The sequence below is a fragment of the Miniopterus natalensis genome, chromosome 11, assembly GCF_054644295.1.
Source record: "Miniopterus natalensis isolate mMinNat1 chromosome 11, mMinNat1.hap1, whole genome shotgun sequence".
NCBI lineage: Eukaryota > Metazoa > Chordata > Mammalia > Chiroptera > Miniopteridae > Miniopterus > Miniopterus natalensis.
The window spans coordinates 15,169,741-15,196,603 of record NC_142091.1 but is presented as its reverse complement, the minus strand read 5'-3'; the positions used below and the strand labels follow the sequence as shown (position 1 = coordinate 15,196,603).

The 26,863-nt window shown below is 34.0% G+C and overlaps 1 protein-coding gene across 4 annotated transcripts in view; it reads left to right on the top strand.

The window, feature by feature from the left end:
- Window positions 1-26,863, top strand: part of ATM (ATM serine/threonine kinase) — a 109,090-nt gene that overhangs the window by 15,510 nt on the left and 66,717 nt on the right. For all 4 annotated transcript variants that reach the window (XM_016218203.2, XM_016218205.2, XM_016218207.2 and 1 more), the window contains 19 exons: window positions 1,004-1,167; window positions 2,150-2,319; window positions 3,586-3,957; window positions 4,471-4,665; window positions 5,438-5,533; window positions 6,454-6,679; window positions 8,513-8,638; window positions 9,202-9,327; window positions 10,576-10,665; window positions 14,763-14,934; window positions 15,922-16,121; window positions 18,316-18,398; window positions 18,493-18,648; window positions 19,508-19,583; window positions 19,712-19,842; window positions 21,998-22,118; window positions 23,722-23,895; window positions 24,969-25,138; window positions 26,247-26,493. In XM_016218203.2, the coding sequence (XP_016073689.2) occupies window positions 1,004-1,167; window positions 2,150-2,319; window positions 3,586-3,957; window positions 4,471-4,665; window positions 5,438-5,533; window positions 6,454-6,679; window positions 8,513-8,638; window positions 9,202-9,327; window positions 10,576-10,665; window positions 14,763-14,934; window positions 15,922-16,121; window positions 18,316-18,398; window positions 18,493-18,648; window positions 19,508-19,583; window positions 19,712-19,842; window positions 21,998-22,118; window positions 23,722-23,895; window positions 24,969-25,138; window positions 26,247-26,493 (3,095 nt within the window). The remainder of the gene's footprint in view (window positions 1-1,003; window positions 1,168-2,149; window positions 2,320-3,585; window positions 3,958-4,470; window positions 4,666-5,437; window positions 5,534-6,453; window positions 6,680-8,512; window positions 8,639-9,201; window positions 9,328-10,575; window positions 10,666-14,762; window positions 14,935-15,921; window positions 16,122-18,315; window positions 18,399-18,492; window positions 18,649-19,507; window positions 19,584-19,711; window positions 19,843-21,997; window positions 22,119-23,721; window positions 23,896-24,968; window positions 25,139-26,246; window positions 26,494-26,863) is intronic.

Genomic DNA, 26,863 nt, shown 5'->3' with positions numbered 1-26,863 from the left:
TTATTGGGTGAAACTGGAACTGAGTTTCCTCATGCTCAGGCTGAGTTTGCTTTTGGGCTTATACTAACCTTTGGACCAATTCATCATGTCTCGTTTAATGACCATATTAAGAAATTATGTTACATTGATTAATAGCCCCTAAAATGAGGGAGAACTGCTGTAGCCACTTTTTAAAATCAAAATTAGCTGTGTATGTTTCATGAGTTCTAGTATGTATGGTTAGATGTATTTGTAGCCCACGAAACCACTGTGAGTCAAAGAATGGTGGCTTTTGTTAGCTTTTCATCTTCCACATAGCTCTCACCAAGATGGTCAGGTTTATTAGGAGATAGTATGACATGTTTAGGGTTTTAGTTAACTGCATATTTAGGATGAATTGAAAATAAGCAGGATGATGAGACTGCCAGAAACGCTAATGTAGCTTTAGGCTAAGTTAGTAGGTTTTGTGGTTTTTTGTTTGTGGGAAGTAATAGCCCATTGTTCCTCATACTGGTCAGATCACAGTTGAAGGATTATGTTCACTAGATTTTGTGAAGTCAGTATTTTAAGAGGAACACAAGTTGACTTCAGTGTGTCTAGGGAAGGAGGACTGGGATGATAAGAATTGTGGATAGCATGCCATTTGTATACTAATTGAACAAACTGGTAAGATGTTTTTCTCTTTAGACAGACAACTTGGTCCTCATGCAAAAGAGGGAACATACTAATTGTATTTGCTTCACGGGAGAGAAGAAATTTAGAGAAAGTTTGAGATTTTGATTGCATTGATTAGAGAAACTTAGGTAATGGAGAATTTTATAACAAATACTGTTAACTGAGTATGAATTGGACACTGTTATGAAGTAGAGCTTGTCAAGGATATCGTCAGAGAAGCCATTAGTACTGGACAGAACGTTGGACCAGATGTCTTCTAATGTTGTTTTCACCTTAACAGATGAATAATTTTGTGGGAGCTGGCAGTACAAATGAGTGTATATATAAATTATAATTTTTAAAATTACAGGTGCTTATGAATCAAGAAAATGGAAAAGTATCTTATACAACTTATATGATCTGCTAGTTAATGAGATAAGTCATATAGGCAGCAGAGGGAAATATTCCTCAGGATCTCGTAATATTGCTGTCAAGGAAAACTTGATTGAATTGATGGCAGATGTTTGTCACCAGGTACAGTAAATCTTGTCACATTTTGAAATTTTCTGTTGAATTTTTTTACTGGTCTTTTAAAATCTGTGTTCTGCTTTAAAAAAAAAAGCCTATAGAATTACTCTTTAAAACACTATACATATTTAGAATTGCCTTCTGACTTAAAAGATAACTGTTCTGCGTATTATAAATTTAGTGAAAAGTGATGAACTTTTTCATTCTTAACATGTTGTCTGTAGGAAATAAGATCACCCTGCCCCTCAGGTTTCTTCCTCTTCTTCCTTCTTCCTCTTTCTTCTTTTGATAACTGAGTATTTCACTATGTTTTGCACCCATCACCTATATTTAATTACAGAACATTTCCCAAAACAGACTTTTCACCTGTTAGTGGCAGCCCTCATTCCCCACTTCTTCCAGTCCTTAGCAACCAACCACTGATCTACTTTATTGATTTTGCCTATTTTGAACATTTCATATAAGTAGAATCATATAGTAAGTGGTCTTTTGTTTCTGACTTCTTTCACTTAGCATAATGTTTTCAAGTTTTATTCATATTTTACCATGAATTAGTATTTAATTTTTTTTATTGCTGAATAATATTCAGTTGTATGGTTATATTATATTTTGTTTATCCATTCATCATAGGATGGCTTAATATTTCTGAATTAAAACTTTTTTTGGTAGAGATTTGGTTAACATCATAAATAATTTTGCTTGTAACGTTTTCTTAATGCTAAATTTGTGATTTAATTCCTTTGAAAATAGAGGTTTTTGCTTTGCTTTTAAATATCTTGGTGTTTTTTTCAGTAAATGTTACTAGAAAAGAAAACTGCTCTTCTTGGTAATGTTTGCTTTCTAGAGAGTCATTATAGTCATGCAGGATGTTTGTTCATTATTTTATGACTTCCCTGTATCTTCAGTTGAAGAGAGACTTTTTTCCTAATGAACTATTAGAAAACAATAGCAATGTAAAAAAACAGGTCTTTTTTATTTTATTTTACAGGTTTTTAATGAAGATACCAGATCTTTAGAGATTTCTCAGCCTTACACTACCACACAAAGAGAAATTAGTGATTACAGTGTATCTTGCAAAAAGAGGAAAATAGAATTAGGCTGGGACGTAATAAAAGATCATCTCCAGAAGTCACAGAATGATTTTGAACTTGTGCCTTGGTAAAATAAAACTTTTTTTCCTCTTTCAGTGTTATTTTAATCTCATTTAGTTTTTCCCACAAAGACCTCTTTTAATCTCATTAGCCAGTAGAATCCTTTAATCTCCTTGGCCAGAACTAGGTCATTTGTCTGCTCCCAAACCAGCCACTGACAAAGGGGAAAATGGTTGCCAGGACATGTTGAGATCAACCACCATGGCTCATCTGCTGTTGCAGGGACATAGCAAGGAATAAGAGAATGGATGCCTGATAGGCAATCACTGGTGTGTGCATCATGGAATTTACTGAATTGTACACCTCAATATAAAGAGATTTAGTAAGCATAGCACCTTTTAGTAGAATTAGATTAGGAAAATATTAAAGATAGCATTCAGAAATCACAGAATAATTTGAACCTTATGCCATGACAAAAGGTTATTCTTATTTGCTATGTTCTTTAGTCTCATACAGCATACACAATTATTTAAATAATTAAAATTGTGGAATTCTGTGAAATCACAAAATACTAGGTCTGGTAGGAATCAGCCTGCTTGGTGTACTAAAGAGATAACAAACTGAGAAAGGTTAAGCAGCTTGCCTACAGACTGTTAGAAGTTTGACAATTATAGTGAAACTTTTATGATTAGTGTTTTTCTTATATTTAAATGTAATTGAGTTGTGAGGAAAAAGTGTACTGACTTAGATACCTATTGAACAAACTCATGTTTGTTTTATATAGTTGAGGGTTCCTAGTTCAGATTCGTTAATTTTTCCATTTAGTCAAGAGTTATTTATTGAGTACCTGCTGTGTGCCAAACATTAGGGATACAGAAATGAATAAGATAAAGTTTATATTCTTGAGTAGCACCCATTCTAGAGAACTTACAGCAACTATTTATTGAATTAACTGAATTAATTTTAAGGAAAAACAGTGTCTTGAGATTTCTGTTTGTTTTCCTGTTTTGAAGGAATATTATTGGTGGCTGAAGAACAGGGATGGGTGCACTAACTCAGGAATAGAATATTGCCAATTTAGTTGTTCTTTAAAGTTTTTGTGTAAGGGAAATACGATAGCTTACCCAGCTAGGCAAAAAGCTGCCACTTCTTGCCACTTTAGTAAGTAGGGCCTAATAAAAATTAAGAGCCAATGTATTGTGAGAGTAGTATGGAAAATGATGATGGTGATAACTCGAATTAGGATATTGTAATAGTACTATGTCTATATTTATTTCTTTTAGCTTGTTAATGGAATTGATTAATTTTCAAATTAATTATACTTTTTTTTCAGGTTACAGATTACAACCCAATTAATATCAAAATATCCTGCAAGTTTACCTAACAGTGAGCTGTCACCATTATTGATGATACTATACCAGCTTCTACCTCAACAGCGACGTGGGGAACGTACACCATATGTGTTACGATGCCTTATGGAAGTTGCATTGTGTCAAGGCAAGAAATCAAACCTAGAAAGTTCACAAAAATCAGATTTATTGAAACTCTGGATTAAAATTTGGTCTATTACCTTTCGCAATATAAGTTCTGAACAAATACAAGTTGAAAATTTTGGCTTACTTGGAGCCATAATTCAAGGGAATTTAGTTGAGGTTGACAGAGAATTCTGGAAGATATTTACCGGTTCAGCCTGCAGACCTTCATGGTAAGTTGATTACTCATTGTATCAGATTTTGCAGTTTTCATATTTATATATTTTATTTACACATATACCCACACCCACAGAGGACAGGGCAAAAGTAAAAGTAGGTTTACTGTTGTTACAGAGTTTGTTCTTATATTAATTGTATTATTTATTTGTATTATTTCCATATGAACAACTCTAAACCTACTTTTGCCAACTCCTATATATATATTCATCTACCCCCACACTCCTGATTTTTGAAATTTGTAATTTTAGTTAAAGATTGTTAAATTCTATTGCAGATGCTTTTATTGTTTGTCCAGAAAGTCTTAATAAATAAATAAATGTAAATTTAGTTTTACATATGCAGAGATTACTAAGGTCAGTTTTAAAGCATTAAATGTTTAGATATTTTTATGTGTAATTTGACTATTCATCACTTGTTTGCTCAATATACATAAACCTTAATTATTTAGTGGTACTATATACTTAAAGAGGTTACTTTAACATTAACTATTCTTTGTTTTGTTCCAGTCCTGTCATACGCTGTTTGACTTTGGCACTGACCAACTGTGTAGTTCCAGAAACAGTAAAAACGGGAATGGAGCAGAATATATGTGAAGTAAATAAAAGTTTTTCTTTAAAGGAATTGATAATGAAATGGCTCTTACTCTATCAGTTAGAAGATGACTTTGAAGACAGTACAGAGCTACCTCCAATTCTTCACAGGTAATTTGAGTTCATTAGTGTGCTGCTGTGTTTTGTTTTTGTTTTAGTAAGGCTTCATCCATTACTATTTTATGCTAGACTGCTGTATTTTACAGTGATAATGAAGGATTTCCCAGAGCTAGCCCTAATGTTAAATAGTCCATTTGTTGTTACAGTTTTCTTTCTTTTTGTGCCTGGATCTTTGTCCACATACTTTTACTTTATTCTTATCTCTCTGCCTACACAGTGAGATGAAGAACATGCATATAACTCTGTGAGCACTTATGTGTTCCTTTGTGATCTTCTGTAAATAGGTCTACCTGAACATATATCCAACTCGGGTGTATCCTGTAATCATATGAGAGTATCTTCTGGGTGCAATATGTTAAGTCAGCAGGGGAATGAAATGAGAAAAAGACAAAATGAGACTTAATTACTAGGATGGGGAACAGCTTGCCCTCCTAACCTTTCCATAGTCAGTAATTGGAACTGAGTGATTGGAAGACAGACCTTTGGATTCTAGTGCTATAATTTCATAATTGTTTTATTTCAGAAATGAGCTTTAAAAATTATGCACAATTGTGCTTCTAGGAAGTGTTAACAATAGTAACAAAAATGTATGCTCCTTTAATTCTTCTTTCATATGTTAAATCATTCGTTATAGATGAAAGCAGTTTTAATTTTGGATCCAAATTTTAGAGGTCAATACTAAAGACAAACGTGATGTTTAAGTTTAAAGAGTACTTTAAATGGCTTTGATGTTCTAAGTGAAGATTTTTATTTTCCTTTATAGTAATTTTCCTCATCTTGCACTGGAGAAAATTCTTGTGAGTCTCACTATGAAAAACTGTAAAGCTGCAATGAATTTTTTCCAGAGTGTGCCGGAATGGTATGTTATCTAACAGAGTCCTGTGTTTTTTAAAGTTATATCTTTAATTACATCTTAAAAATTTTCAACTAAATTGGCCAATTAAAAAAAATCTCTAGTTAGCCAGGAAAATGTTTCTTTTAATTTAATGATGCCAATTTATGTTCTCGAATATTAAATCCAGTTTACTATTTTTAATGTGGTATAGTATAATGTGACATTTGCCAATGGAAGAAACAGAATGTTATGATGGCCTAGTTTGGACACATACCTAGGCTGTAGGTTTGATCCCCGGTGGGAGGTGGCCGATCCATGTTTCTCTCCCACATCAATGTTTCTCTCTTTTCCCCTGTCCTTTCCTCTGTCCTTAAAGATCAATTAAAAAAAAAAAAATCTGTGTTGTTAGCTTTAAAAAGTAATAATAAAAGAAGCCAATGATAATTGAAGAAAGGGAAAACAAAAATAAGTTTTAAAACCTCATTTTAGTTGATTGACACAAGGCTTATTTTTTCACTGTGACTGAAAATGACTCACTGGCATAAGATTTTTAACCTCCCTCAAGAGGGCATAAGATAAAAAAAATCCTACATTTTGGAGAAATCAAAGGTTGAAAAAGGGAAATGCTTTATAACGTTATTGTTCATGTTTATATAGTGTGTTCATATTTATGTCTGGTGTTAATGTTTTCTTTTTAATACTTTCTGAATTTGCCTTTGAGATTATAACTTTTATTTCTTCTTTGAAACTATTGGTAAAATTTGCTACTGAATGATGAAATTTAATACAAGTAGGCACCAAAGTCGATAGAGGAGGAACATTTAAAAGAATAATCCATTAATCGTATAAACAGTCTTCGAATAAGTTAATGTTTTCATTTGTATTATACTGTTGCTATATGAAGTATTAGGTAGTTTGATTATAAAGATCTTACTTTCTTGAAGTGCACAATACCCAAAAGAGAAAGAAGAGCCTTCATTCTCAGCAGTTGAAGAGCTATTTCTTCAGACAACTTTTGACAAGATGGATTTTTTAACCATTGTGGAAAAATGTACTGTAGAAAAGCACCAATCCAGTAGAGGATTTTCTGTCCACCAAAATCTCAAGGAATCACTGGATCGCTATCTTCTGGGATTGTCAGAACAGCTTCTAAATAACTACTCCTCTGAGGTAATTTCATTCCACTTTGGTAGACTGTTAGGAAGGAGGAATGAGTAAGAAAGGCACTAAGAATGGTGAGATGCTTACTTTTAAAAACAAAGTGACTATACATATCAGTTAGCAGTGAAAACAGCATGAAGAAAGGAAAACTGAATAATAATAATTTGATACATTTTTTGTACCAAGAATTCTGGTAGACCCTATAGAAGTAGAATTCTTTGAGGGTGAGGTTTATGGGAAATAATAATAATAATGGTTTTGAGTAGAGTGATTATTTGATGAAAAAGTGACTCAGTTTTGTGGAGGGAAGTGTTACAGTAACAGCAAAGGACATAATTGAAGCTGATCTAATGGATTTTGGTGGTCACTGAAGAAGGAAGAGTGATTAATAAATGTAATGAATGAACTAGCAGTCACCCATATTTTAGATGTCATCTAGTAATTTCTCATATATCATTTTCTTTGTCCTCTTAAATCACAAATTCTATTCTGTGTGTCCTATTTTCTTGCCAAAACTCCATGCCTTTCTACCCATTTCTATATATTCAAATCTTCTACATGTCAGATTCCTTGCTGAAGCCTTTCTTAGATAATCTTAGATTATCTTTCTTAGGTAATTCATCTTTTGATTTTCATAATACTTAATATTTCTTTTTTTAAGTGGACACCTAGCATCTTCCTTGTATCACAGTTTGTGTATATGTTTTATATACAAATACCTCTTAAACCATGCTATAAACTCCTTAAAGGGCATATATATGTATTTTTTATTGATCTTTGTATCTGCCTCGATGCCTTGTTACATGGTAGATGATAAAATATTTGTTGAATAAAATAAAAACTATAGCTACTGAAAGGAGTGAATTCAGTAGCCAGGGGCTAGTGAGCTGAGGAACCAGAGAAGGGATAGTCTGCCTGTTTCCTCTGCCTTAATCTTAATTACTGACATTCTTCTGGATTACAGTTGTAACTACTGTCATTACAAAGTAATATGGCCCGGCCGGGTGTGGCTCAGCGGTTGAGCGTTGACCTAGGAGCCAGGTGATTGGGGTTCGATTCCTGGTCAGGGCACATGCCCGGGTTTCGGGCTCTATCCCCTGTTAGGGGGCGGGCAGGAGGCAGCCGATCAATGACTCTCTCATCACTTATGTTTCTCTCTCTCTCTCTCCCTCTCCTTTCCTCTCTCTGAAATCAATAAAGATATATTTAAAAAAACAAAAGCAAAAAAACAACCCAAAAAACAAAGTAATATGGTGTTCTGTGTTTCCCCCTAAAATGCCATTTCCTACAATATAGGAAAAAAAAATTTAAAAACCTGGTTTTTCTGTGTAACCTTTGCAAAATCATACTTAATTTTATAAAATTAGCTAAGCAGTATCTACTTCCAGAAATATTTTTGTTAGTCTGTGGAATCTAAAAAGCTGAATAAATGAAGATTCTTGTCCTTGAGATACTCACAAGGTCATTTTAATGTTTCTTTATATGAATCTAATTTCTGTGTATGTTCTAAGAGTTACGGACATTTATTTGCTTATCAGGTTTTTTTTCCTACCTCCCTCAAATACTTCAGGGCCTTTGTGTGCAGTATACTGTTCTACTTTAAGAGGAGATGTCTTACTTGGCCATTATGAGATACTTCTACTGTTTTCTTGAGAATCCTGGTTATCAACTCTGCAGGGATCTCTTAGATGGTTTTTAGAAATGATCAGAGTTATGCCACTTAATTATCTGAACTTTTGTTTCTTAATATGTACATAAAATTTGTTCTTACAAGAGATAATCATAGAGTACTCAAATTATTTATGAGCTATAAACACGTTTTTATTTGTGTTTTACTTTTAGACTACAAATACAGAAACGCTTGTCCGGTGTTCAAGTCTTTTGGTGGGTGTTCTTGGTTGCTATTGTTATGTGGGTGTAATAACTGAAGAGGAAGCATATAAATCAGAATTATTCCAGAAAGCCAAGGTAGGAGAATTTATGTGAATAAATTCTGGATTAATTGAATGAAATATATCCCTGGGAAAATTAGTGCATTTGATTAGAAAACATAAATTTTTATGTAGGTTAACCCCTTCTCTTGTATTTATGCAAATAAATGAATGGAATAAGAATAAATGATACTATGTGTCCTTTCTTAAGATTTAAAATTATTTAAGCCAACTATAAGTATAATAATTGAAGTAATATTACATTAAAATTTAATCTCAACAAAAATTCTGATTTTTATCTTTTAAAAGTTTTTCCTGTTATCAGTTATACTAAAGAATCCTTGACTGAGAGTATTAATCAAGTAGGCATTCAGCATGAAACTTCTTTTCATCTTTGGTCACTACTGGCACTTGTGTGATTTGTAAGAACAGGGTATAAAATTTGTCATTTAAAAAAATTGTTCTTAATTTTTAATTATACTATAAATCAAGTATAACTTCTCAAAAACACTTAATTTTACCTTTAAGTAAAACTTTACAAAGCAGTTAAACTATAATTTTAACAGGAATTTGAATTTTTCCTTCTTTTATTCTTAATAGTCTCTAATGCAGTGTGCTGGAGAAAGTATTACTCTGTTTAAAAATAAGACAAATGAGGAATCTAGAATTGTTTCATTGAGAAATATGATGCATCTATGTACAAGTTGTTTATGTAACTGTAACAAGGTAAGATGTTCTTCCTACTCAACAGTGTAGCCTATGTAGGAAGTTGATAACTTGTTGGTGTTTATTGTTTTTTGGTTCATTTATAAGTTTATACACTGATTTAAAATTAAATTGAATGGAAGATAAAAGGTAGTATCCAGAGGAATAAAGCAATAGATCATCTCAGTTCCTCATGAAACTAATTTCATTATATCAGGAAGGTTACAGAGATTATTTTACCACTGTTATCTACTACATACATGACTCTTATTGCTGGCATATTTCCATTCATTTAATAAAAATGTGTTCGCTGTGCCCAGCTGGCATGGCTCAGCAGTTGAGCATTGATCTGTGATCCAGGAGATCATGGTTTGGTGCCCGTTCAGGGCACATGCCTGGGTTGCGGGCTTGATCCCCAGTGAGGGGCGTACAGGAGGCAGCCGATCAGTAACTCTCTGAAATCAATAAAGACATATTCTTTTAAAAAATGTATTCATTGCTAGCTAGGTGATGTGCATACCTCTATACCAAGGTTAGTGAGCACCACAACGATAAATGAGTCCAGCATATACATTACTCTCGTTTTGCGCAGATAGTCTTACATACATAGCATTTGGTAGGAAGAGTGCTACTGTGTGTGGTCTTTGTTTTAATTTGGGGTAAGTCTGAGGGGTAGCTGAGCCAGTTCAGGATGTTTATAATAATTGGAAACATTTTTGAATGCTAATGTTAAGTACATGGCCATATATCAATATTATCAGCATGTAGTTTTGGTTTTGTAATGTGTTTTCCTGTTTTACTGGAAGTGGGGAAGGAAGTGGAAGAAGAAGCTCTAAACTACAATTATTGCTTGCTTCTTTTATTCTTAATAGTCTCTAATGCAGTGTGCTGGAGAAAGTATTACTCTGTTTAAAAATAAGACAAATGAGGAATCTAGAATTGTTTCATTGAGAAATATGATGCATCTATGTACAAGTTGTTTATGTAACTGTAGGGTCATTAGCTGGTATTTTACTTTAATGTTGTTTATGCACAGTGAAAGATTATGTGCTATAGTTATTATTACTCTAAGAAAAGAGATTAGTATTTTTTGAAGTAATTTATAACCTCTCCCCAATAGTAAACTCTGTATTCATGCTTTTTATGTTAGAGAGTTTTCTTTGTAAAGGAAAATTTACATTTCATTCAAGATAGAGAAAATATTGTCTGCCAAGAATAATTGTTTTTATTTCTTTGTTTGCTTGGTTTTCTTGTTCAACTTCATTACAGCACAATCCAAATAAGATTGCATCTAGCCTTTTCCTACGCTTGTTAACATCAAAGCTAATGAATGATATTGCAGATGTTTGTAGAAGTTTAGTAAGTATGCTTCTTGTTTTATTACCGTATTTTATTGATTTTTAAGATGCTTTTTCCCCCCATTGAAATCTGTCCTAAATAATGATGCATTTCACAATATATGGCATCTTATGTTTTTTCAAAATGTGGAAATTAAAGTTATTTGGTTTGGGAGGGGCTATATTCCATTGCTTCTTAATATCGGTACCTAGCACAGTGCTTGGCTTTTAGTTTCTCAGTAAGTGATAATAGACTGAACAATTAGGAACTAATCATCCAGGCTCATACCTATTTCTGTATAACAGTGTACCAAAATTATAATAGTACTCTGTTCATAAGAATGAAAACAAAAACCTTGTCAGGTAAGCAACATAATCTCATTGTGATATTTGTTTTTCTTCAGTACAAATGGGCTTCTGTGATGCATACTTTTTTTTACCTGGAATAGTACATGGCACACAGAATAGATACTCAAATATGTAACGAGTGAAAAAAATATTCTATAACTAGATTAATTTCATTTAATAATAAATCTTGGTCACTTTTCCATGTTGCTACCTAGCACTACTCCTTCCATTTTTTTAGTAGTAACTTGGTATTTTATTAATATGGATGTAGTATACATGTATTTTTAGCCCATCAAATCTTTTTTTAAAAATAATTTTTAATTTTTCAATTACAGTTGATGTTGTTATATTAGTTTCAGGTGTACAACCTAGTGATTAGACATTTATATAACTTACTAAGAGATCATCCTGATAAATCTTGTACCCATCTGATGCCATACATAGTTATTACAATATTATTGACTGTTTCCTACGCTGTACCTTACACCCCATGACTGTTCTGTAACTACCAGTTTGTATTGGATTGTATTTCCTTTTTCATCCAACTCTCCAACCCGCCTCCCATCTGGCAACTGTCAAAATGTTCTCTGTATTTATGAGTCTATTTCTGTTCAGGTTCATTTATTTTGTGTTTTAGATTCCACATATAAGTGAAGTCATATGGCATTTGTCTTTTTCTGTCTGACTCATTTCACTTGGCACAGTACCTTCCAGGTGCATCCATGTTGTTGCAGATGCGAGATTTCATTCTTTTTTAATTGCTGAGTCATATTCCTTTGTGACAGCTTTTCTGGGTAATCGTGGTTATAGATCCTTGCTTTTTATGCACAACTTCTACTTTATCTGTTCATCTATTGATGGGCACTTAGTTGACTTCCGTATCTTGGTTATTGTAGATAATGCTACAGTGAACATATGGATGCATGTGTCTTTCCAATTTAGTGTTTTGAGTTTCTTTGGATAAATACCCATGAGTGGAATTGCTGGGTCTTTCTTTTTCTCTGGTTTAGCCTTTCTTTTAAAGTCTGTTTTGTCTGGTATAAGTATTGCTATGCTAGTTGTTTTTTCTTTTTGTTTGTTTGTTTCTATATTTATAAATTATTTTTTCCATCTTTATACTTTCTGTCTGTGTGTGCCTTTTGATGTGAAGTGATCCCATTTGCCTCTTGATTGGAGCATTTAATCCACTTGCATTTAAAGTAATTGATAATAGATATATATTTATTGCCATTTTATTATTCATATTTTTTGATCATTTTTTATCTTTCTTCAGGTTTAGTGGTAATGAACTCCTTTAGCTTTTTCTGTTCCTGGAATCTCTTCATCTGTCCTTTGATGATAGCTTTTCTGGGTAATTTTGATTGTAGATTCTTGCTTTTTATCACTTTGAATACTTTGTGCCAATCCTTCCTGCCTGCAAAGTTTCTGTTGAGAAATCAGCTGACAGTCTTATGGGACCTCCCTTGTAATTAACTAATTGCTTTCTTCTTTCTGGTTTTAAGATTCTCTTTCTCTTTAATCTTTGCATTTTAATTATTATGTATCTTAGTGTGGGCCTCTTTGGGTTGATGTTGTTTGGCACTCTCTGCACTTCCTGGACTTGTATGTCTATTTCCTTTGCCAAGGTAGGAAAGTATTTTGTTATTATTTTTTCAAATAGGTTTTCAATTCTTTGCTTTCTCGCTTCTTCTGGGAAGCTACCCCATAATGTGAATGTTGGTATGCTTGATGTTGTCCCAGAGGCTATTTAAACTGTCCTCAATTTTTTTATTCTTTTTGCTGTTCCGACTGGGTGTTTTTTGCTACTTTATCTTCCAAATTGCTGGTTTGCTCCTCTCCTTCATCTACGCTACTCTTGATTCCCTGTAATATATTCTTCATTTCAGTTTGTGTATTCTTCATTTCTGATTGGTTAGTCTTTATGTTTTCTGTTTCCATTTTGATGTTTTCTATCCCTTGTTGAAGTTCTCACTGAATTCATCTATTCTTCCCCTAAGTTCGTTGAACATTCTTATAACCAGTATTTCAAACTCTGCATCTGGTAGATTGCTGGTCTCCATTTTGTTTAGTTCTTTTTCTGGAGTTTTGTTCTAGTGTTTCATTTGGAACATGTTTCTTTGTCTCCTCATTTTGGCTGCCTCCCTGTGTTTGTTCCTGTGTATTAGGTAGAGCTGTTACGTCTCCTGACCTTGGTAGAGTCGTGTTATGTAGTAGTTGTCCTGTAGGGCCCAGTAACACAGCCTCCCTGGTCACTCAAGCTGGGTACTTCAGGTGCACCCACTTTTTGCTATGTGCACCCTCCTGTTGTGGTTGAGCCTTGATTGTTGTTGGTACATCAATGGGAGGGATTTACCCCCAGGTCGATTGGCTGTGACGGGCCATGACTACTATGGAGGGGCCAGCCCTGGGGAGCAGGACTTTGTGGTCCTGGTGCTCTGGTTGGGCTCTGGTGCCTGATGAGTTCTCCCTTGAGTATGTTGCTTTTGGAGGTGGTTGGGTGGTGCTGTGGCATCATCTGAAGCTGTCCACCTGATATGCTGGCTGTGGGGTCTCCTGGGAGGCGCAGACCAAGGTCACCTGCCACCTGTGCCCTGCCCAGGGCTACCTGGCATGAGCTACAGAAGCGATCTGCAGGTGGCTGCTACTTGTGCTGGGCTTGGAGGTGACAGACGGGAGGAGCCCAAGCTGCTAACTGAGGGCAGCTGTTGATCTGGTGGGGGGATTAGGGGTGTTGAGGATTGGCTCACAAAAGGAACAGTGGCTTCTGCCAGTACTTTTGTCTGGGTAAAAGCAGCTTCTCCAGTCCTTCAACCAAATCTGGAAAATTCAGTGCCTCCACGTATGTCCCTGGTTGTTTTCAAGTTGCTGCCCCAGCACTGGAACTCAGAACGAGTGAGTCCAAGTAAGTCCATGTATGGGCCCTTTAAGAGGAATGCCTGGGACTCCAGCAGCCTCTCTCTCAGCCACCATCTCTACTGGTTTTTGTAGCTAGAAGGTATGGGGACTTTTCTTCCCTGCACTGGAACCCTGGGCTGGGGGGGCCTGGAATCTCTTGCTTCTCAGGGGGACTTTCACAGCCAAAATATCTCTCCTGGTTTTTCATATGTGAGTGTAGGACTAGCTTCCTCTCTGTCTCTTCCCCTCCTACCTGTATCGATGTGGTTTCTTCTATATATTCTTAGTTATAGGACTTTTGTTCAGCTGGATTTCAGTTGATTTTGAATGATGCTTGTTTTGTAGTTTAGTTGTAATTTTGATGTGGTTCTGGGAGGATGTGAATACTTTATTTACTGACTCTGCCATCTTGACGGAAAGCCCAACCCATCAGATATTAAAGTAGTTTTTTTTTCTTTTACAGAGAGCTCTGTTATAAAAATTATTTTGTCTCCTTCTATTTGTACCTATGAAGGACATAGGATATATTCTAGAAATGGAATTACTCCTTCAGTAGAAATGTTAATTTGTTTTTGATGGATATAATAATTGTCCTCCAAAATAATCATATCAATTTATACTTTTCCCCACACCCTTATCAGTTTTGGGTAGTACAAAATATCTTAGCATAAGAAATTATTTGTAAAGATTGCATATTATTCTGTTTATATAGACATATAGTTTATATCCATTTTTCTATTGTTGGACACTTAATAGAAATAATACTGCTGTGTTCATACACATAAATCTTGAATCATTTGATTAGGTGAATTTTAACTATAACATGCTTTCTGAAAGAATCCTACTTGAAAAAACACCTTTCTTTCTCCATTGAAGGTATCCTTTACCAAAAAGCCACTTGATTATGGACAATTAGAACCAATGGAAGATGATACTGATGAAAATGTAAAGGAGATGGAGAGTCAGTCATCCATGAGTCTATTTAATGATTACCCTGCTAGTAGTATTAGTGATGCAAATGAATCTGGAGAGAGCCAGCTTACTATTGGTAAATATATATTTACTTTGTGGGATTTCTTTTACCTCTTCATATTGATTTGACATTACAAAAAACCTCATAGATACCAATTTTATGCTCATTTTATTTCCTTTTGGTATAGTGTATCAGGATTGTTTTTTTCTATACCCTTTAGATTCTCTCTTTTTTAATCGAATTTATCAGTTTTCTTTACTCATAGGGGAATTAAAATAATTACTCAAGAAAATCATATGATAGATTTTTTTTGAGAATCGAAAGCAGGAGAGTGATAAAACATCCATAATGCCATCACTTTTAACCTTTTTCTGTTATTTCTCTGTAGATCCTTTGAAAATTGTAATTAGCATTGACATTCTGATGTCTTTTTAAACCTTGTCTGTTTTCTTTTAACATTAATTACAAGCTTTTTTCCATTTAGCTACTTATATTGATGATCATACTTTTTTAATGGCTTCATAATATCCCAGTTAACATATGTACCATAATTTTCTTGACCATTATTTACTTTTAGATTTCTAATAATTAATAGTACTGCAGTGAATGTTTGTCTATATAGATTTTTCCATAGGCCATTTCTTTTTTTTCCTTTTTTTAAATATATCTTTATTGATTTCAGAAAGAGGAAAGGAGAGGGAGAGAGAGAGATAGAAACATTGATGATGAGAGAGTCATTGATTAGCTGCCTAGCCCACAACCCGGGCATGTGCCCTGACCTGGAATTGAACCCCGATCGCCTGGATCCTAGGTCGACGCTCAACCACTGAGCCACGCCCGGCCGGGCCATAGGTCATTTCTTAATGACAGAATTCTAGGGTAACCTTTGATGAAGAATTTTGAAGCTTTTAGTGTTTAATCAATTTTACCATAATTTTGGTTTTCATATACTTTTATGTTTTGTTTTGTTTTTTTATCGAAGGGAGGATATTTGAGCTAATGGTCAGTATATGTGGCTGTTGTGCCCCACTCCTAATTTTAATAAGTGCTTTTTATTTTTAGGTTCCATGAATCCTTTAGCTGAAGAACACCTGTCAAAACAAGATCTACTTCTTTTAGACATGCTCAAGTTTTTGTGTGTGTGTGTAACCACTGCTCAGACCAGTACTGTGTCATTTAGAGCAGCTGATATTCGGAGGAAATTGTTAATGTTAATTGATTCTAGTATACTAGACCCTACTAAATCTCTCCATCTACACATGGTGAGTTAAGTAAAATGAAGATTCTCTTCAGTTCTGTCTGGCGTTGCTGCTGAAAATAGAATGACATCAGAATCACATAGTACCTTTAATGACTTGAAATTGATTTCTTGATGAACAAATCTGAGACTAGTTATAAAATACACTTTTTCTTTTAATGTGTTGTGAAAAAAAATTTAAGTAGATACTAAAACATTAAAACTTGGATGGACTTTGGATAGATTTATTATCTTTAGGTATAATTAATTATAAATTATTTTAAACTAGGCCAAGAAGCACAGATTCTGAATGTAAAAGTAATGCTTCAATAGCATTGCAGTTGAAGCCTGAATCTTGCCTTCACCTTAGTTTACATGCTTTAAATTTTTTTGATGTAATTTCAAAGTGACAGTACAGTACTATAAGAACTTCATATTCCCTTCATAATCTTCTATAGTTAACATTTCATCACATGTGCCTTATCATTTTCTCTCTCTCTACACATTCACATGCACATACGTACCTTTTTTTCTGTATCCTTTTGAGATTAAGTGCAGATGTGATTCCCCTTATACTCTAGTGTGTATATCTTAAAAACAGTGATTCTCCTATAACCATGGTATAACCATCAGGAATATAACATTGTATTATTGCATTTAGTTTTCAGGTATGTTCAGTTTCTTTTAATCTGGAACAGTTCCTTAGTTTTTCCTTATCTTTCATGACCTTCCTGTTTTTCAATAGTATAGCTGCTTGTTCTATAGAATTTCTCACTTTGGGTTGGTCTCTTGTTTTCTCATGATTAAATTTAGACTTTGATGAGCATGTTACAGAAGTAATCCCTTTCCTGATCTACCCCCATCAATCTATCCATCTACTGATAGGTATGTCCAGTACCAATCCAACATTATAGATTTTACTTTTTTTCTCTCTTTGTATTTGTAGCTCCCTCTTCCAACAGTAAGAAACCTGGATTCTAACTTAACCTCAGTACATTTGCTTGTTTACTCAATGTTCTTACATGTAACTTATCTGCTGACCTTGTGGGCCATCCCCCAGCCCTAGCCCTAGCCCTAGCCCTACTAGCCCTACTAGCCCTACTAGCCCTACTAGCCCTACTAGCCCTACTAGCCCTACTAGCCCTACTAGCCCTACTAGCCCTAGCTCTAGCCCTAGCCCTACTAGCCCTACTAGCCCTACTAGCCCTAGCCCTAGCCCTAGCCCTGGTGAACGTGTGGGGAGAGTCCCTGGCCCAGTGAACTGGCACATGTCAGATGATTTTTCCAGTCATAGCTGTGGGAAACATGCTAGATGATCCACTAATTAGAACCCCTTGGAAACATGCAGGTTGAATCCCTGTTAGATTTCCTAATCAGTTATCCAGCCCTGACCAATGGGGAAGGCTGTGTGCTTTTCTTGAAGCTTTGATGTTTAAGGCACTTAAACACACTCAGTAACATCACATGCATGACTTCCGTGTCAAATATTTAAAATGGTCCAGTGTAATGTTATTTAATAATATCTGAGAAGGAGTAAGAAACATTTTTTACATGTAGATGATAAGAAGTTCTGATTTTTTTACTAGAGCCAGAAAATTATTTTGCCGCTCTTGGAAAAAGTTGTAGTACCATAGAGAGCCTTACCAGCTTGCCATAAGGAAGATAGGTCAGGGTATTTGACGTCTTCTCTGCCTATGATTATCTCAGCTTTCCAAAATTTATTAATAGAATAGTTTTTAAACATTGAAGTCTTATCCCCAAGCATTATTTTGGGAGGATAGGAACATAATATAGTTTCAGATTTTTGTTCAGGCTCTTAACCCCAACAATCATAACAACTATCATTTACTGAATTCCTACAAGAAATGCTAGACCTTTACATTCGTTTCCTTTAATCCTCACAGTAATCTGGCCAGGTAAGTGCTATATCCCCATTTTACAGGCGAGAGTACAAAGGCTCAGATGACAAGGCAAGTTTTTTAACCTCACAAGTAATAGGTTGTGCTGGGATTTAAATCCAGCTCTGACTTCAAATGCTTTCTTTAACTATACAGCCTTTTTGAAAAATTCACTGGTCTTGTGTGTATGTTTGTGTGTGTGCGCGTATGTGTATGTATATGCATGCGTGTGTCCATATATGAATTTTTGGTTAAGTATATAATTATTTTAAGTAAATGACACATGAAAAAAACTGATCTTTCCCCCCCCAACTATCTTAGTATCTAGTGCTTTTAAAGGAGCTTCCTGGAGAAGAGTATCCTTTGCCAATGGAAGATGTTGTTGTACTTCTGAAACCACTATCGTAAGCAATTAAAACCGTGTTATGTTCACTTAAAATTTATAAATTAACTGATGTGTTCTACTATGCTTATAAAGTTAAACTTTTTCCACCGTAGCAAATTGTGTTCTTTGTATCGCCGTGACCAAGATGTTTGTAAAACAATTTTAAACCACATCATTTATACAGTGGGGAACCTATGTCAAGGCAATATGGATTCTGAGAACACAGGGGATGCTCAAGGAGAGTTTCTAACAGTTGTTGGAGCATTTTGGTAGGTACTGGTTATTCTGTGGCGTTCTTACTTTTCTTTTGCTTCTTCTGATACAGGTACACATTTTGCATTTCTGCATTAGTGGTTTCTGTAACTGTATACTTCTTTTAACAGTTGTAAAATTTAATTTGTGTTTTTTCCTTCCTTAATTTCTTGAACAATTAACGTTGTATTTTTTTTCAGGCTTGGCTTTCTAAAGTGTGTTTAGTGTATTTTCCTGTGAATTTTGAATCACTTAATAATTTGTCATGTGTGGTGAATAAGCAAAGTGCAAGTCTAAACCCATATAGAGTATGATTTTGAAATCTTTGATAGAATAACAAAGACTTAAAAAAACTTCCCCTTTAAATTAAGCTTACTGTAACATGGTTAGCTGAAGTAAGATAGCCCTAAAATCAGACATAATGTAAACCTAAAAATATACGTTAAAATGAACTCCTGCCCTGCTGGGCGTGGCTCAGCAGTTGAGCCTTGACCTAGGACCCAGGAGATCGAGGTTCAATTTCCGGTCAGGGCACATGCCCGGGTTCCGGGCTCAATTCCTTGTCAGAGGCGTGCAGGAGGCAGCCGATCAGTGACTCATCATTGATGTCTCTGTCTCTCTCTCTCCCTCTCCCTTCCTCTCTCTGAAATCAATAAAGATATGTTTAAAAAAGAAAAATGAACTATTTAAGCATTTGTTTTAGCTGGATTTTTTTTTTTTTTGGAAGATGAGAATGTTGGCATGTGCCACATAATGATTAAAGTTAGCATGGAAAGAAATTTTGGAAGTAACCTAAAATAACCATAATGTTCAGTGATTTTTTTTTTTTTACTGGGCTGTTGTTGGAATAATTGACATGGAATCACTTTATTTCAGGCACTTAACAAAGGAGGGGAAATGCACGTTCTCTGTAAGAATGGCACTAATAAAATGCCTGAAAGCTTTGCTTGAGGTGAGTTACTCTCTATTAAGTGTTAGCAGGGTTTCCATAAATTTTTAAAGCAGCCTTTGTTTCTGTTTGTTAATGGGTGATTTTTCTCTTAGTATTTAATATTTTACCTAAGTCGTTCTTTCCCACAGGCTGACCCTTATTCAAAATGGGCTATTCTTAACGCCATGGGAAAAGCCTTTCCTGTAAATGAAGTATTTCCACAATTTCTTGCTGATAATGATCACCAAATTCGAATGTTGGCTGCAGAGTCAATCAATAGGTAATGAGTCAGGTATTTATGAAATGTCTGGAGATATCAGTGCGGTGTCTAGGATATTCATAGGTTACTCGTAATATTAAAAATAGCTAAGCACTGTTAGGTCAGCTATAATTTTACAAAAAGCTAATAGTTATTGAGCATATACTGTATGCCTGGCTTTCATATTTTCTCTTAATTCTGACAACTATCATTTAAATACCATTATTTCCCATTTATAGAGGAAAACTGTGGCTTAGAGATAAAGTAGCTTGCTTAATGCCATAGAGCTGGTAATGGTTGAGTTGAATAAGGTGTGGCTACTACTGCTTATGGGAGATATAGAATGTTTGAATATCACTGTGATTATATGAGTTTGTAAAATGAAAATTAGTACATTTTACATTTTGCTAATTATATTTATTCAAGTGAACATACAATTAGGCACTGGAGTGATTCTGTCATAGGGAACTGTTTTATGTTTGAGTACCTGAAGAAGCAGATGTTAATTTCTTAAAGACTGCGTGTTTATCAAGTTATCAAATTGATTTTAAAGCCCTAAATTGTAACCTGCCTGTACCTTTCCTACCTTGCACTTCTTGTAAATAAAGCACCTCTGTGCTTCATTTCTCCCCATAAAATTTATCACCACTTGAAGTGCTATATTTTAACATATTTACCCAGGATATAAGCTCCTGGATGGCATTGTTTTTTGTCTGTTGATTTAGCACCTAAAACAATACTTGGTATGTGGTAGGTGTTTAATAATTTCTAAAAATCAGTGAATATTTGAAAAAAATTACATTATACTTTAAAAACATTAAAACTGAAAATCATTTGAGTAGCTTTGCTGTTCAGATGTAAGTGACCAATAATTTAAAATCACTGTAAAGAAATTGCTCTAGCAGTCACATAAATATATGTGTTAGATAACCTAATGTGCTCAAAGTTTGAATATGCTGACAATAATGTTTGTATAAATAGAATTGTATCTAAATCCTCAGGTTTGGGACTCTTCAGTAAAACCATAGTGCAATGTAAGGGTTATTAGTGTATGTGTGTTTTACTTCAAGTCCTTAGAGAATAGAAAATATATCCTGAAGTTAAAGACCTGAGGCTATACTCAAAGAAACAAAGAAAAAACTGATGGTTGCCAGAGGGGAGGAGGTGGGAGAATGGATGAAAAAGGTGAAGGGGAATAAGAAGTACAGACTTCCAGCTGTAAAATAAATAAGCCATGAAGATGTAGTATACAGCTTGGAATATAGTCAATAATACTGTAATAACTATGCGTGGGGACAGATTGTTACTAGACTTAGTGTGATGATCACATTACAAGGTATATAAATGCTGAGTCACTGTGTTGTACACCTGACACTATTGTAATATTGTATGCAAACTATACTATAATAAAACATTATTTTAAAAGAACTTTAAAAAAAATGGAATTTTAGAGGATCTTAAGTTGAATGTAGAAAGCAGTGTAATAGTAGCATTGAACAATCTCTTAGGATTCAAAAATGTATACGTTCAAGAATGGCATGAACATAGCACTTGTTGGTTTCTTTTTTAGGTGTTTACTTGTTACATATCTAATACTGGGCTATTTTAAGAGAGATTAAAGAAACTGGAGGAATCAGAGGAACACCAAAAAGTTTAAAAGTCTTGATACTAAAAGAGCATAAAGGACAAAATTGATTGAAGAGTTTTCCTTAAATATACTAGGATATTTTCCAAATAGCACTGATCAACTGTTCTCCATCACATAAGAAAAAAATTTAAGTTTAACATCAAGACATTAAGCTATTTACTTTCAGGATGATTGAATATTAGAGCAGGTTGACGTAAGAGTCTGTGGCTCCTTCTAATTGGCATTTGACCAGAGGACAGTTTTTCTTTTCTGGGTAAAGTTCAGGCCTATTCAAGTTTGAGCAATAAGCTAAAAGATCTTTTGAGACCCTTTTTGGTTTGAGGGGGGAAAAGGAGTGTATGATAAAGACCCTAATATTCAGCAATGGATTTGAACCTCTTTTGAATAGACTCAGATTTTCTTAGTCTTTTGAAAGAAGACCTAGTATGTTAGTATGTCTCACAGAGTGACTTATTTTTGTCCTGTAATATGTTTTAGAAAGTAAGGTTTAAGGTAAAATTTTATTTCCCTTTTTGCTTTTTTTAAAAGATTATTTCAGGATATGAAACAAGCAGGTTCTTCCACGTTATTGAAAGCACTTCCTTTGAAGCTCCAGCAGACAGCTTTTGAAAATGCATACCTGAAAGCTCAGGAAGGAATGAGAGAAGTGGTAATTTTAGTAATGTATATTTGCTACTATCATATACTTTCTATAAATATACCATATATTACTTTACCGACTTTCGCCTAAGACAGTTTCTACCTAACAGTTTACTGTATAAAGCTAGACTAAAACGGCGGGGGGGGGCCTGGATGGAGGTGGGAAAGGGCAGGAAAATGAGGGACTTCTGTAATAGTGTCAACAATAAAAACCCCCAGTTAAATTAAAACTGTATGAATTGATTGAAATTGCTGTATTTATAGGTCAGAATTGGTTGAATAATGGCAATTTCCTTTGATTCAACTTATATGTAGTGTTTTTATGGGGAAAACAATTTCCTGAATTTTTTAGGAGTATAAGTAGCTTTATTTTTTATTAAAATATCTTTTTTGCAAGATCTAGATAAAAACTAGTTCAGAGAACAGGTGACATTAGGAAGAAATAGATTGAGAAGAATGTTCTAATAGGGAAGATCAAATTATCTTAGTGTTCTTTGGTGAACCTTATGATATTTATGTTTCTCTGTAGAATAATGATTTTTTCTTAATGAAAATTGTCTTAGTGTTAGAATTTATTTATTCATTTATTTATGCCTTGATTTGTTTGTAAAAAATATATGAGGCAATCAAATGACTATGCAATCTGTAATAGCACAAGACTAAAAAGGATAGTTGCATGAAAGAGTGTGAATTTAGAAAAAGATTCCAATAGATTTGAAAGATGATTGTAAATAATATAAAAATGAATAGAGATAATGTATATTATACATTTTAAAATCAGCCTGTCACATGCAAAAAAGGAAAATATTGACCTGACAACAATCCATTTAGAAAAAGACCTAAGAAGTTTTACCTTTCGAGAGCACACTATGAATCAACATTGTAATATTCAAAAAAAGCAAAGTCTGTGTTTGACATTATTGATAGAAGCATAGTGTCATGACAAGGTGATAAAAACAGTGATTTTCTATACATTTTAGAGGGCAGCTAGCATGTTGAGTTTGGTTTTGAGTAAAAGTAGACTGGTCTGTCTTTTATAAGGAATAGGTGGAATTGACTCAATGGAGACCTCATAGCTGTTTTTAAACATGTCAGTGATTGCCATTTAGTAAAGGAATTAGGTCCTTTTTATTGTACCAAAAACTTCTGTCAAATATAGCTAATCAAAAAACGTACACATCTGTAGCGATATTATAATGATTGAAGCATGTATCATTCTATCTAGTTGATTTTACTGTTCTTTTTGATAATATGTATGATAATATTTTAAGTATAAAGAGTTATATATTGTTATAATGATAAACATGAGGTATACTTGGTAATTGAAGAGCTTTTTAATCTCATCTTGCAATTTCTTTTCTTCTTTGAAGTGCTTTATACCTCTCTGAAATGTTTAGCAATTCTTTCCATAATATCTTATCAAAAGCAGTCTTTGCCATTCTAGAAACTTTGATATTTTCTCACAGTCTCTACTCTTAGCTTCATCACTGTAGGATTTAGAACTGTTCACTGGTTGCTTAGATGTTGTGGTGTACTTTGATTTTTGCCTCATTGGTTTATTTGTAATGTTTAAATATTTATATTACATTATTGTTTTAAAAATTCTTTTAAAGCCCCACAGAGCTGAGAACCCTGAACTTTTGGATGAGATTTATAATAGAAAAGCTGTTTTACTGATGATGATAGCTGTGGTTTTATGCTGTAGTCCTGTTTGTGAAAAACAGGCTTTGTTTGCCCTATGTAAGTCCGTGAAAGAGAATGGATTAGAACCTCACCTCATTAAAAAGGTACTACATGTGGTTATATAATCTTCCTGTGGTAACTTATAAACAATTAAAAAAGTTAAACTAGAATTTTAAAGTGGCACTTATGAAAGACTTGGAGACAGTTTTATTTTTTAATAGTATGTTTTTAAATAGTGTATTTATTTGTATGCCATGTCATTTCTTGCATTCAGTTTAAGAGCATTTCACAAAGCATTCATTGAACTAACAAGGGTGAATGACCTGTCCTCATGCAGACCAGTCCCTCTGGGGTAGCATTTATTCAGGGAAACACATACAGAAAACAGCAGTAGCAAGTGTTTTGCCTGGTTGATTCTGGGGCAGGACATTGGGATCTAGCAGGACCAGGAGTAAAATTTTAGAGTTTTTAAGTTGCATGATTAGGGAAGGAGGACCAGGATCTAGCCTTGCATTTACATCAGCATAGTGTTGTAGAAGGTTTGTCCCTGCCCTGTTCCATCACCTCAGCATTCATGGTCTGGGAAGTTCCAAGCCCTTCCAGTGTAGATTTTTATGCAATGAACCAGTTATAGCTCAGTGCCGGATATACCATTCAGCATCTTAACAACATGGTTTCCATGGAGCTTTGTAGTAGGCCAGCCCATGGGTAATCAGTCTGAGGCAAGTTAACCTTTTATTTCCCAGTATTAAAATAAGTTGCTTATTTTTAAAAAAATTATACAATTACACTACCTAACTATTATTGTAAGTGGAATACAGTGTTTGGATTTTCTCATTTGGGTTTAGGACTGAGAAGGAGAATTATTTTACTTTAGACCTTTCTTTGGAATGTAATCAAATGTTGAAAATTGCAGTGTGTTTTCCTGTTTTTATTTAACATTTATTAAGGATTTGCTATGTGCCAGGCACAGTGCTAATTATATTAAATACATTTTTCTTATTTAGTCTTGCTTAAGTGGGTACTTTTATTATTCTCATCTCCTAGATGAGTAGATCAAGATATAGAAAAGTTAATGAATACTTAAAGACATACTGTTAGTAAGTATTATAAGTATTTAAATAACATATTGCTTTGCTATTTTCTTAAAGCATTCGCTTCTTTTTGATTTGTGCAGGTTTTAGAGAAAGTTTCTGAAACTTTTGGATATAGACATTTAGAAGACTTCATGGCTTCTCATTTGGATTATCTGGTTTTTGAATGGCTAAATCTTCAAGGTGCTGAATACAGCTTATCCTCTTTTCCTTTTATTTTATTAAACTACACAAACATTGAGGATTTCTATAGGTAGGTTTACTTATGGCACACGTGAAATATGCTTAACAAAATTAGGCAATAATGTTTGTCAATCCCACCCCCCCCAGACATGGGAGGTTGTATAATATGAAAGGCAGGGCAGCTTGTTTTAATGAAAGTATATTGAAGGGAATCCCTTGACTTTGGATCTGGTCCTAACTGCCAGAACCAGCTATGTGACTTTAGGCAAACCATGTAACCATTCTTTGGGACTTGATTTTTTTAATCTGTCAAGTAAGGGAGTTATACAAGGAGACCTTTAATGTTCTTTTCAGCTCCAACATTTAAACACCTTTTCTGTGAAAAGTGAAAGATAAACTAATAGTGGCTGGTTATTTCTGCCTTGTTTTTATTTTCTGTTGCCTGACTATAGGACATGTAGTCATTATTTCTATTAGTATTTATTTTTCTAACTCTAGAGAAGAAAATTTTGAAGATGGAGATGTTTGAAAACTAAAGAGTAATTAATGTATAGGTATTAGGATGATGGAAGGCAAACATTCATTGTTTAGTGGTCCTCATTGTTCATTCAGTTTGACAGTAATATTTACATTTATTCTTTGAATTTGTAAACTACTTTCATATTTCACTTTATAATAGTTTTATATAAATATCTTTATATAAAAGAAGAATTAAACAAACTTAATTTCTACTTTTTAAAAAAAATATGTCTTTATTGATTTCAGAGAGAGGAGAGGAGAGGGAGAGAGAGGAAAAAACAGAAACATCAATGATGAGAGAGTCATTGATCAGCTGCCTCCTACATGCCCCCAGCTGGGGATTGTGCCCTGACCTGGAGTCAAACCTCCATCTCCTGGATCATAGGTTGATGCTCAACCACTGAGCCATGCTGGCCGGGCTAATTTCTACTTTTTTTGATCACAGAATTAGGGTGGTATATTCTAAGATCTCTATTTTTTTAATGTGACTATTTAGAATTTACTGAACTTTGCTTTTCCATTTAGAGTAAGAATGTTTCATCTAGATAAAATGATAAATTCTAATACTTATTTAAAGAATTTTATTACTTTAAGAACTATTACAAAATTTTACTTTGAAAAGTTATGTATAATATATATTTTAAATTTTTATGTTTTAGATCTTGTTATAAAGTTTTGATTCCACATCTGGTGATTAGAAGTGATTTTGATGAGGTGAAATCCATTGCTAATCACATTCAAGAGGATTGGAAACGTCTTCTAATAGACTGCTTTCCAAAGATTCTTGTCAATATTCTTCCGTACTTTGCCTATGAGAGTATAGGAGACAGTGGGATGGCACAGCAACGAGAGACTGCTACCAAAGTCTATGATAAGCTTAAAGATGAAAACTTACTAGGAAAACAGGTACGACTTCAACTTTTACCTACATTTTATCCCTGAATTGCTCTGAGATGTAACTTTAAAATTTTAAGGCTCTTCCTTCATTTATGCAGTTACATTTAATATGTGGTAATCACTATCTAGCATAGATAGTCCATGGGTTTTTCTTGTACAGTGTTTTCTCCTTTTCATTGGCTTTTAAAGGATGTGTTTTTAATAAGAATTTTCTAAAATAAATTTTGAATTATTTTTCCTTTTTAAAATTTATTTTAATTGGCAGTAATAATATAACAACAGTTGCGAGTTAAATTCAAGCGATACTAAACAATGTATAGAAAATCTTTCTTATTTCCTCTTCAATTTCATTAAATCCTTCACTTTTCAAGGAAAAATG